The sequence below is a fragment of the Anolis sagrei genome, chromosome 5 (assembly GCF_037176765.1).
Source record: "Anolis sagrei isolate rAnoSag1 chromosome 5, rAnoSag1.mat, whole genome shotgun sequence".
NCBI classification, from domain to species: domain Eukaryota; kingdom Metazoa; phylum Chordata; class Lepidosauria; order Squamata; family Dactyloidae; genus Anolis; species Anolis sagrei.
Genome location: NC_090025.1, coordinates 45,329,921 through 45,343,164, shown reverse-complemented (window position 1 = coordinate 45,343,164; position 13,244 = coordinate 45,329,921). Strand labels below are relative to the sequence as shown.

The window sequence follows — 13,244 nt, the reverse complement described above, 5'->3', positions numbered from 1 at the left end:
AACTAGAGAGTCATAATACTTCTATCAGATTTTCTGCTGAGCCTTCAGACAATTCTGCAACTTGTTGGTTTTGTAGAATATTATACCTGGTTGCAGAATATAATATCTTATTATAATATGAAACTTCATTAAAGTTCCTGAATCCCATTTCTGGCAATAAGGGACTATATAAAATTAATACATAATATGTATAAAACATTAGTGTGCATGTGTGTGCATGTGCGTGCACCTTCAAGCCATTCGTCAAATTATAAATTTCATATGCAAGGAATACTCAGAAATGGTTTTGCCAGTTCATTCCTCTGAAGTATAGCTTTCAACACTTGGTTTTTAGTGACTAACGACTGACCTGGGCTGCTCCTACTTAACTTCCAAAATCAGATGGAATATGGTATCTTTAGGGCATTTAGGTTAGCATGACTTTACTTACTATTGTTTATCTATCTACCAAACCATTTTCATGTAAACCACACAGATTACCAAGGGTGTATTTCATGATTCCCATAAAGCAGTGGTTCTTAATCTGTGGGCCACAGACCACCAGTGGGCCACAAGGACAAAAATCTGGTTCACGAGCCTCCTTTCTCTTTTTTATTTTATTATTTTATTTTATTTTATTTTATTTTATTTTATTTTATTTTATTTTATTTTATTTCTGCTTCTTTCATGCCGCCTGCCATTTCTTCCCTGTCACTGAACAGCCCCGACCCCTTGGATAGACAACATCAGCTCTAGATTATTAAATATGGTTTTCTGTGGGAGAGCAGATGGCGACTACTGGATGGCATATGTTCTGTATCAGAAACTAGAGCTGATGCATTCTATCCAATGGCAAAGTCACTTCTGACTACTCCTTAACGTTCAAAAAGACTTTGAAATTCATAAATTGACAGTTGCTTGAAGGCGTAAACACACAGAGAGATTTCCCCTACAAGTGTTAGTAAAATGCTTCGTTAGAAAAAAAAATTAGAAATACTTACGTTTTCTTTAACCTTTCTAGGCGAATTTACAATATGTTAACCGCATTACAGATAGCATCATAAGCAAGTAAGTCTTTCCTAGTATGTCAGTCTATCAAAACAGCATGTACCAATAAAATATATGAATTTTTAAAAAGACAAATACAGTAGTAGAAAATGTTTGCTAGTTAGTAATTTTGATTACTGTATTGCAATCTGTAACAAATTATATATTAACATAAATTAGAAAGACTGGAAAATTGTATTATTTCAGCTAAATCCTTTAATTTTACTTCAATGTAGTTCTCACTTGAATTTATAATCTTTGGATACCCAATACTATTTTGAGATAATTGAATGATACCACCCCCAAATGCCCATGTGTACATATACTTACCTACTTATGCAGTTCCTCATTGTCCGAGTATGATGGCCTTTCAAGCGTAGGGTCTTGGTGGTGGGTCCATAGGTGACTGTGGAGGCTTAATTCATTTACTTTGATGACACAATGGGAGTAGCAATTGTTGCTGTGTATTTCTAAAATATTTTGAAACAACTTGAAGAAGGAGTATGACTCCTTTCTTAGAGACGTAACAGAACTGGAAAGGAATGTATTGCTTGCAACATATCACTTAAATTAAAATATTTTGTTAAAAATTAGAGAAGCCCCTCTATGGTTCATAAGCAACTTTTTGTTGTTTCTTAGTTCCTGTGAGTAGCCTGTTCTTCTTTATAGAATTTAATTTGATGAAAATGATGTTCTGTCTGTTTGTTTCTCTTTCTAGCTTCCCAAAGGAGGTTGTCTCTGGATTTCTTGAAGTTATTTCTCCCCCTGCTTCCTATTATCCTCAGTTGTCTAACTTGAAACAAACATTAGGGGATTCACAGGAGAGAGTAAGGTATGGTAGACTTCTTGGGCTGAACTTTATAAATCATTTTTTTTAAATGGGTGGTTTTAGTCACTTTAAAATGTTTCGTCAAGGCAGTCGAATATAGTGGGGGTGGAGGACTGCAATTGTCAGTGGATCCAGGAAATGCAAAAAGCAAGGTCCTCCTGCTCACCATAATTCACAGTGCTTCAAAGTTCCAGCTCACAGAGATTTTGCAGAGGATACTTAGGCACCTTCTACGCTGCCATATAAAATCCTGACTGCTTTGAAGTGGATTATATGGCAGTGTAGACTCATATAATCCACTTCAAAGCAGATAATGTGGATTATCTGCTTTTATAACAGAGTAGAAGGGGCCTTAAGGGCCTTCCAGACAAGCCCAAAAATGCGGGACCTGAAGCACTTTTACCTGAGGCGTCCAAACAATGCCTCATGTACAAGCGAATTAATTCGGAGCAAAGCAAGATTTCACTGTTTGTTCCCAATTAATTAAACACCAGGTAAGATCTGGATCTTAGGTAAGATCTGGGTCTTACCAGGTGTGGGCCCTGTATGGATTGGGCCTGGGGACTGCATCATGCCCAATCCACACAGCCATCTAAATTTTTCGGGCTCCATGAGCCCAAAAACCCGAGAGGACATCCACCCCCTTCCCCAAAATAACTCCTTAAGGGAAAGAAAAACTTACCCAGCCACCATTAGCGTGATGCTGGTGTTTAGAAATTACCTGGGGGCGGTAGGGTGAGGAGGAAAATCTCTCCTCCCCATCTCCTGGCATGTCATTTCTATGCACAAGGAGGACTGAAGGAGTACCTTAATGGCAGCCAGGTAACTTTTTATTTTTTAAAAAAGGGGGGGGGGTTGAGGTGGGGGGAGTTCTGGGTGGCTGCATGTCATCCCTGTATAATGTAGTTACCAGAACATCATGTAGCTACCCTGCTCGGGAATGCTCAGGTTTTGAGCAGTTTGTAGGGACAACACCCATGGCAAAACCTGCTTTGGCATGAATTTTACCCCTGTCTGGAAGCACCCTTAGACTAATGGTACTGAAGAACACTGACAGAGTCAGAAGGTCAACAAGGCTTTGTTTCCCATTGTATCTCCTGCAGTTCAAGTGACCAAACCTAGCAAATCATAAATGTCCATTCTGAACTTTGTCCAGAAAACAGACTGTCATAGGTTTTCTTTAATGTTGTCTAAAGAGAAAGAAGATAAAATGCAATGTAGCTTCTCCTTTAAAAACAGAACTTGTTGCTTGTATTTAGATGGCGATCAAAACAAATTTTGGATTTTAGCTTCCTAATGCTGTATGCCCAACCAAAAGGAACATTTTATTTACAGGTATGTTCACATACTAAATGCATAGCTAAACAGATTAAACTGTACTAGCTTTGGTCGCTGGAATCAAAATAATAATCTATCTCACATTTGTATTCTGTCTCTATAATATATAGTTCTGTAAACATTGGTTATTAGTGAACTAATTGCCCCCTACCTCTCTTTATTGTGCTAGAAGACAAAATTCTTCAAATATTGATCTACTTTTTCTTTTAACTCTTTCATCTTCCATAACTTCACTATGAAAGATACCATTTTTGCTCTTTTTTGAAGAAAATGGAAGAAAGGCTTTATTAATCCATAAAAACTGACAGAGGTTTAGAGAAAATTGTATCAACATTTTCAGTGCATGCGGTTCTTCATGTTTTCTCCAGCCCCTTGGGAGACCTTTGGTCATGCCAAGGAACAGATAATGGTTGTATGGGAGCCATAAGAGCAAGCAGTCAAATCCCTCTTCACCAGAGGTGAATTGTAATTATTTTCTGTGCCCATTTAGGTCTGTTTCATCCTGAGATAATTATGCCTTTCCAAAGTTGAAAGCATCTTTGAGAAGCTCCCTTCCAGTAGCTCTTAGAAAGGGCTTTCTATCACTTCCCCAGGGAACTGAAACGAAAACATTAAAAAAAAGCTACAGCAGCTTTTAGCATTTCGATTCAGTAAAAAAGTCAAGAATGTATACTGGGAGTACAGTTTCACGGCTGTAGCTTTTATAGCATCCCTACCAATTTGTAAAACAGGTTTTTAAATTTGTTTCCATTAATTGGCTTTCATATTCATATTCAAGGAAAGAGGGAACGAAAGTTTTGTTTGTTGCTCTGACATCTCTTGACATAAGTAACAAATATTTTCATAAATACATAAAGGATTTTAGTTGAACTAATTCAAATTAATATAGAGTAATGGCTCTCAATGAAGTCATGCCGGCCACATGATCTTGGAGGTGTCTACAGACAATGCCGACTCTTTGGCTTAGAAATGGAGATGAGCACCACCCTCCACAGTCGGACATGACTAGATTTAATGTTAAGGAGAAACATTTGCCTTTTATCTCACTTCTGTCTCACTCAAGGAAGACTGTATTCCTTTTCTAGCTAGAAGATGATGTTGAAGCCAAGCCTGAATATATAGAGATAATAAAAGACTTCATTGAGCAACAGAGATCACAAGAGTGGATGGTCCTTGAATTTTCTCAGCTTGGGTTTATTGGTAAGTACAGCAACAATGCCCAAGTGTTGTTAAGCAAGAATGGGACAAGGATGTTAATGAGAAACTCATTTTTTAAAAAATGGTCCCAAATATAGTGTTACTGTGTTAACTCCAGTTAGTCCCAGTTAAAGTAAACCCATTTCATACATGGGGATTTCTAAGTCAAAGCATGCCTTTATCCCACTGAGTGGGAAGTCTTTGAAGAACAGTCTACAAGTGAAACAAAATCTGAGAAATATAGTAAGTGTTAATAATAAATAAATAAATAAATTTTATTTGTGCCTCATCACCATCACCCCACGGCCCGAAGGACTCGGGGCGACTAACAAAGCACAGCAAAGTGCCGCACATAAATAGTACATAGACCTAAAAACAATAAAACCATGAAATTACGATCGCACACAGATGCAACTACACAATAAAACGTTAAAATTCATAAAATGCAGTCATAGCATGGTTAAAAACAGGTTGTTTTCAATTGACACACCCAGTGCCAAGGCAACACCAACAGTAAATCCTCAGACTGCCTTTAAAAATCTACTCAAGATCAAAGGCTTGTTTGAAAAGCCATGTTTTTAAACTGGATCAGAAGGTTTGAAGGTTTGAAGCAAGGGTGCTAACCTAAGCTCTCAAAGGAGTGGATTCCAGAACCGGGGGGCCACCACCAAGAAGGCCCTCTCTCTCGTCCCCATCAACCATATTTGGGACGGTGGTGGGACTGAGAGAAGGGTCTCCCCGGCAGATCTCAAAGCCCGCACTGGCTCATAGAATGAGATTTGGTCTCAAAGATAGGTTGGACCCGAAATGCAAAAGTGATTACATATTCTTCAAGATGGTTGATTGCCTTGGACTTGTGGTGCAGAGGGGAAAAAATTAACAAGTCAAGATGGAGTAGCTGTAAGTCTGTGCAGAAATTTGATTTCCTCCATTAAGTTGGTGAAAGAGTAACACAGACAAAGCAAAGCAGGAGGTGCTTAGTTTATATGTAATTCCCAGAGTCCAAGGCATGCTCTTACCTCGTAAAACAATGTAAACACTAGTATAAGCAATTCTTTGGAACATTAGCTAGTTTTGCATATTTGATCTTCCTTTAACAGTTTTTCAGTGTGTAAAGGTATTGTGGTGCAATACTTTTGAAAACTTAAATTGAACATTGAGAAAGTATCCACCAAGTGTTGATCCTCTCATTTGAGTGACACTTGGGGTGCCTCCAGATAGCACCAAATTGCGAGTTTAATAGATGGGACAAAAAACCCAGGGCCTGAGAGCAGGTCCGCACACAGGTCTGTTGGTCCTGGGATTTCTGCCTGCGACATCCAGACTTGCTGCTTCATTATGGGATTTTGAAGCCGACAAGATGGCCATTGCAAGATGTCCACCAGAAATTTCAGCTTTAAAAAAAAATGTGCAGGTGCTAATATGCGCACAGTTTGTACAAGTTTTGTTACTGAGTCATACATATCTGTTCCTCGTTGCTTTTATCCTGAAAAGATAGCAAAAGTTTACTAGAGGGCAAAAACTTTGTCCTGTCAAGATAAACTTTGTCCTCCACACATTTAATGAAGTTTGTGGCACACAAACAAAGTTTGTGGAGTAGAACCACTACTTTTAAAGTCAGGACTACACTATTAAACAGAAATGGATACTTTCAAGCTAGGAACAAAACTTAGTCATTATTATTATCATTCAAAAGCTGCATGGCCATCTGTCCAGACAGGTTTGGTTTTGTCCTTCTGTCTGGGAATAACGGAGTGATGTTCCTGGGTTATACATGTCTGTTCCTCATTGCTTTTATCATAAAAACATGGGGAAAGTTGATTACAGGGCAAAACCTTTGTTTGTATGTCGCAAATTTCATTAAACATGTGGAGGATGAAGTTTCTCTTGCCAGGATAAAGTTTTTTGCCCTCTAGTCAACTGTTGCCATGTTCTTAAGATACAACCAATCAGGAACCAACATGTATAACATAAAAAATCCCGTATTCTTCGAGTGTAAGGACATACAGAGATTCGAAGATCCATATTTTCCGGTCAGAACCGGGACATTCCTGCAACTGAAAATCTTGTGTTTTTAGTACTTTGTAGCGGTTCCTCCTGTGTTTTCAGAGGATCTTATTTGGCCACCCTCTATTTTGAACTGGGAACTCCTGGGATAAAGGTACTGTGTGGATGGGCCCAAGGTCAGGGAGAGATTGACCATCTTCAGTTGGACCCCCATCCTAGAGCTGGTGAAGTACAGCCACCCCTGCCAAGTTCTGTTATAGCAAAGTTTGTTAGATGGATCAAAACCAATGAGATTTAATCCATATTGATTTTAATGGGTTTACTCTTAGCCCAAGTAAAGTCTGAATCTCAACCACTAGGAATGGATCAGTACTGAGAAAGTTAAATAAATAACTGTTGTAGTGTGCCCTGCATTGTAAATAAATTTGTGATTATGATTTTCTCCCTTTTCTTCCTCCCCATTTCCCCTCTCTTTCTTTTAATGCATTTTCAGGAAAACTATTCCGGTGTGGAGATTTACCATTGATAGTAGAATTCTTTTTGATGTTCTACCGAGATAAACCAATTGACTGGCTTCTAGATCAATTGCTTACAGTTAAAATTTGCCATCCAGAGAAAGATGCAGTAAGTACTACATTTGTGAACAAGTAAGTTAGGAGCCATGGTGGCACAATGGGTTAAACTCTTGTGCCGGCTGAACTGTTGACCTAAAGGTCGGAGATTCGAATCCGCGAAATGGGATGAGCTCCCATCTGTCAGCCCCAGCTTCCCATACAGGGACATGAGAGAAGTCTCCACAAGATGGCAACACATCCAGGCATCCCCTGGGCAACATCTCTGCAGACAGCCAAATCTCTCACATCAGAAACGACTTGCAGTTTCTCAAGTCAGTTCTGACACAATTCAAAAACAAAAACAAGTAAGTTGTATTTGCACTAGGATGATAGTTTCAAAATTATTACCATTGACAATTGGAATTTGACAGTGGTTATGGGACAGATGTAGATGAGTTTAAAGTAAAAAGGACTATGAATTGCTGAACATTGACCACAAGATGATTTTATTGCTGCTAGTATACAGTTTGATTGTTTTAATTAGTTATAACTGTTGACATTATATGGTAAATTTGTGTATTGTATATTGTACTGTATTTTGTGAATTGTTAGGCATCGAACTGTGCCTTTTGTAAGCCGCCCCGAGTCTCCCCTAGGGGGTTGAGAACGGTGGGGTAGAAGCACTCCAAATAAATAAATAAATAAATAAATAACTGAACCATCTCCCTGAAAGACTAGTGTTAACAGATATTTCACCTACAAGGGAAAAAAAATCACATTTCAACATGCTATAAATATGAATATTTACTGCACTGTGGAATGAGAACAAAACAAAAATAGTCTTCAATCCTACATAGTTATTTAATACATTCATTTTAAAACTTCTAGTTTTTATAGAATTATCTAATGTTCTCTTCTTTGATGTGATTGTATTTTTTAAAAAATGTTTCAGTTATTCTTAGACACCTTAGATATTGTGTGTTCAGATTTAACAGCTAATTCAAATAGTGCTTTAAAATCCTAATTTATATAAAGGTAGTTTCATTTATGAAACATTAACAACCTCAGATATGCAGATGACACCACTCTGATGGCCGAAAGCGAGGAGGAGCTGAGGAGCCTTCTAATCAAGGTGAAAGAAGAAAGCACAAAAGCTGGGTTGCAGCTAAACATCAAAAAAACCAAGATTATGGCAACAAGAATGATTGACAACTGGAAAATAGAGGGAGAAAATGTGGAGGCCGTGACAGACTTTGTATTTCTAGGCGCAAAGATTACTGCAGATGCAGACTTTGGCTAGGAAATCAGAAGACGCTTACTTCTTGGGAGGAGAGCAATGTCCAGTCTCGATAAAATAGTAAAGAGTAGAGACATCAGACTGGCAACAAAGATCCGCCTAGTCAAAGCCATGGTATTCCCTGTAGTCACCTACGGATGTGAGAGCCGGACCTTAGGGAAGACTGAGCGAAGGAAGATCGATGCTTTTGAGCTGTGGTGTTGGAGGAAAGTGCTGAGAGTGCCTTGGACTGCGAGAAGATCCAACCAGTCCATCCTCCAGGAAATAAAGCCCGGCTGCTCACTGGAAGGAAGGATACTAGAGACAAAGTTGAAGTACTTTGGCCACATCACGAGGAGACAGCAAAGCCTAGAGAAGACAATTATGCTGGGGAAAGTGGAAGGCAAAAGGAAGAGGGGCCGACCAAGGGCAAGATGGATGGATGGCATCCTTGAAGTGACTGGACTGACCTTGAAGGAGCTGGGGGTGGTGACGGCCGACAGGGAGCTCTGGCGTGGGCTGGTCCATGAGGTCACGAAGAGTCGGAGACGACTAAACGAATGAACAACAACAAGTTTCATTTGTATTACCATATATACTTGAGTATAAGCCGTCCAAAATATAAGCCAAGGCACCTAATTTTACCACAAAACACTGGGAAAATGTATTGATTCAAGTCAGGCCTGGAGCGAGGGGGTGGTTTTTAGGGGTTCAAACCCCCCCCCCCCCGGAAATGTTTCAGATTTTTTTAAAAAAAACCTGGTTTACTCATTAATTTTAACTGGTTAACCCAATCCCCATGCTAAGTCTATGAGATGCAAAAAATTAAGAGTCCCCCCAGAACTGTAAGCACTATCTCAAGCAAATATTGACAATTTATTCACACTGTCATTACTTGCAGCAATAGCCGATGTAGTGAAGCAACCAAGTTGGGAGTGTGTGTGTGTTGAATGCTCTCATTAAGGAGGCCAGACTTGGTGGAGGTGGTTGACAGGGGCGGAGCTGCAGGCTATTGAAGGTTGCTCTGCCCCCTGCTGTGCTCTTTGCTTCAGCGTGAGCTAGGAGGCAGGTTTCCCCGAATTTTTTTTTCTGGCTACGGCCCTGATTCAAGTATAAGATGAGGGTGGGAAATGCAGCAGCTACTGGTACATTTCAAAATAAAAATAGATCCCAATAACATTGCATTAATTGAGGCATCAGTGGGATAAATGTTTTTGAATATTTACATAAAACTGTAATTTAAGATAAGACTGTCCAACTCTGATTAAACCATTATTCTAACTTTCCTCAATGTAAATGTGCTTACGATTATTATTATTATTATTATAGAGTAAAACAATAAATGCAACAACAACAACTGTAATAATAGAGCAAAATAATGGAAATGTCATAATATCAGTAATAATAAAGTAAGATAATTAATGGAATAATACTAGAGTGAAATAATAAATGTAATAATAATAAATAGAATTAAAAGAATGTAATAATAATAATAATAATAATAATAATAATAATAATAGAAACATTTACACCTATCTCCAACAAGAGTTCTTTCTCCACCCTGGACATTCAAAAGATATGTATACCCAATTTACCTACTGTCTTAGTTTCCAACAGACCTCACAACCTCTGAGAATGCCTGCCATAGATGCAGGTGAAACGTCAAGAGAGAATGCTTCTAGAGTGTGGCCATAGAGCCCAAAAAACCTACAACAACCCAGTTATTCCATCCATGAAAGCCTTTGACAATACATAATAATAATAATAAATAAAGTAAATTAATGTAATAATAATAATAATAGAGCAAAATAATGGAACTGTAATAATAATAATAATAATAATAATAATAATAATAGAGTAAAATAATAAATGTAATAATAACAATAATAAAGTTAAATTATAAATGTAATAATAATAATAATAATAATAGTAAAGGTAAAGGTTTTCCTCTGACATTAAGTCCAGTTGTGTCCGACTCTAGAGGTTGGTGCTCATCTCCATTTCTAAGCCAAAGAGCCAGCATTGTCCGTAGACACCTCCAAGGTCATGTGGTCAGCATGACTGGATGGAGCGCTGTTACCTTAGAGTAAAATAATAAAGGTAGTAGTAATAACGGAATAAAATAATAAATAACCGTGACTTGTGTATAAGCCGAGGGGGCTTTTTCAGCCTAAAAAAGGGACTGAAAACCAAACATATACTATACAGTATGTATCAAATATTTGTAAAGTCAGCTAGATGCATATAATCAAATAATCGACTGCTTAGTTCAAATCAGTATATGAATTTCTTTATCTCTAAATGGTGCACTATTCGTATACTTTGTATGTAGCTTCCTCAGACCATAGGACTGAGATATTTCTTTAGATATTCTCTCTCTATTAGCCTTTACTTTGCCTCAGCTGCTTTTTCTTCACGCCACCTTCTCTTCCTTTTCTCTGTCTTTCTTAATTTTCTCCTTCTTTCCCAGTTTTCAGCCTGCCTCACAGAGCTATTCTTCCTCTTACAGTCTGTATAAGACTTTATTTCCAGCCAGATAATATATATTTCCTTCACAAAGGATGAGTGTTTGCAGTTTTCTGGAAATACTTGTGAACTTTTTTTGTGATGGTAAATCTGCTCAGTGCCTGAAGATTCATGATCGCAATGCAATACGATCCAGAGGGCTGTTCACCTGTGAATGAAACCCTAGTATTCCAAAGGAGCTTTCTATGGTATAGCTATAGTGTTGTAACAGTATAGTGTGATAAGCATCTAGATTTTAAATATTTGAAGGAACTGGAGCTGAACGTGGTTATCTGGTTCTGCTGTTTATGACGAAAATGGTTTCCTTTCCAGAAACACTGTGAAAGGCAAAAGGCGTCTTTGCGTATCCGTTACAAGCCATCTCTCTTTCAGCATATCGGACTCCATTCTTCTTTAACTGGAAAAATACAGTTTTTGAAAGTAAGATGTCGTTTTTGTTTTGATTCCTTCTCTCAGCCCATGATGCAGCTACGTAGGGGTGGAGTTTTTGTTCATGTTCCTTATATACATGCTTTTTCCAAGAAAAATGGGTGTGTGGTATCTGAACCCCTTACAAGTAGTTGTGAATGCGAGAAATCCACTTTTTGCAATAAGCAAATACTAGATCTAGTCATCTGCCTGTTATTAGATTATTACCATTTTTTTAAAAGAAAGTAGTTGATAAAATGTATAGAGGGGATTATAATAAAGAAATAAATGTATGGCCAGAATCTCTGGATTGTTGTAGGTTTTTCAAGGCTATATGACCATATTCTAGAATCATTCTCTCCTGACATTTCGCCTGCATCTATGGCAGGCATCCTAAGAGGTTGTTCCTGCCTGAGGGAATCCCAACAAAGGATTCCCTCAGCAGGAAGCAGCCAGGCCTTGAAGCTGCAGGGCTTTGCAGTGCTAATCAAGGTGATTAATTGCAATATTCACACTTGCCTTCAACAAAAACAAGTTCTTTTTCCCACCTTGGACCTTTCCTAGGATCTCCTAGGACCGGCTGTTAGGAATTGTGGGAGTTGAAGTCCAAAACACCTGGAGGGCCCAAGTTTGCACTGGAGAATGAATCCTCTTTAACTCCGGTTGCTGCTTCCTGCAGAATTCTGGAGTTTGTGGTTTAAGGGTGAGCCTTTAACAACCTCATTAAACTACAAACCTCAAAATTCTGCAAGAGGCAGAAACCGGATTTAAAGTGGATTCATTTTCTAGTGTGATATATAAATCTCCCTTGCCTAGTTTCCAACAGACCTCACAACCTCTGAGGATGCCTGCCATAGATGTGGGTGAAACGTCAGGAGAGAATGGTTCTAGAACATGGCCACAGAGCCCGAAAAACCTACAACAATCAAGAAAACAAATACTTTGATCTGAATGAGAGAGGTCTCTATCTAAAGTTGACAAAGAGCCACTTCGTTCTTGTTCAGCATTAAATTGGGCAACATATTAAGACTTTTATTCTTTATAGCTGTAGAACATGTTGTTTAGTAATTTCAGCTAGAAATGGCAGCTCGGTGCAGTCTAATACAGACACTGAGGGAAGGACTGGACACAGCTGTTATTTGCAGTTGGAGGTCCTGATCCAGACCCCATAATCCCCAAGAGAAAGTGTTTAGCATTCGGAGTTTGTTTATGCAGAATTGCTGTTAGTTCTGCACAAACTTGAGTTGAAGGCCAGTAGCGAATCCTTTCTAACTACCGTATATACTCGAGTATAGGCTGACCCGAATATAAGCCGAGGCATCTAATTTTACCACACAAAAACCTGTGAAAACTTATTGACTCAAGTATAAGCCAAAGGTGGGAAATGCAGGAGCTACTGGTAAATTTCAAAATAAAAATAGATGCCAATAAAATTACATTAATTGAGGCATCAGTAGGTTTAAAGTTTTAAATATTTACATAAATAAAGATAAGACTGTCCAGCTCTGATTGCATCATTATCCTAAACTTCTTCAATGTAAATGTGCTTACGTATCCTTCCAATAATCACCATAGTTTATTTTAAATATACATTTTGGGAATATGCACAATTGATCAAGGAATGGCCTTAGATGGTGTATTTTAACCTTGAATGTATTTTAATCATGTTATTGTGTTAGTAATTTTAATCTAAATTGTATTAGTAATTTTAATCTAAATTGTTTTAAGTGAATATTGTATGTTTTGTGGCACTGTGCAGGTGCCATTGTAAGTCACCTTGAGTCTCCCTCGTAGTAGAGAAAGGTGGGATATAAATAAGGTCAATAAATAAAATGCTGTGTGTATAAGGAAAAGTGGGAAAGACTGGTGCCAAAAGGAGGAGGAGGAGAAGAAGGCACACGCTGCACTGAGAGAGGAGGAGAGGAAGGAGAGCTCGGTTGCTGTGAGCAGAGGTGAAGGTCCTGGCAGGAAGGCATGGGGCTAAAAGAAACCTTTATTTTTGCTCCACGCCTTCCCACCAGGACCCTCACCTGAGTATAAGCTGAGGGGGGCTTATACTCAAATATATACATATATACTTCCT

The 13,244-nt window shown here is 38.4% G+C and overlaps 1 protein-coding gene across 1 annotated transcript in view; it reads left to right on the top strand.

Moving 5' to 3' along the window:
• Positions 1-13,244, top strand: part of MGAT4D (MGAT4 family member D) — a 40,658-nt gene that overhangs the window by 20,539 nt on the left and 6,875 nt on the right. The window contains exons 5-10 of the mRNA XM_060776204.2: positions 1,001-1,047; positions 1,745-1,858; positions 3,115-3,190; positions 4,279-4,393; positions 6,891-7,021; positions 11,066-11,173. Of these exons, the coding sequence (XP_060632187.2) occupies positions 1,001-1,047; positions 1,745-1,858; positions 3,115-3,190; positions 4,279-4,393; positions 6,891-7,021; positions 11,066-11,173 (591 nt within the window). The remainder of the gene's footprint in view (positions 1-1,000; positions 1,048-1,744; positions 1,859-3,114; positions 3,191-4,278; positions 4,394-6,890; positions 7,022-11,065; positions 11,174-13,244) is intronic.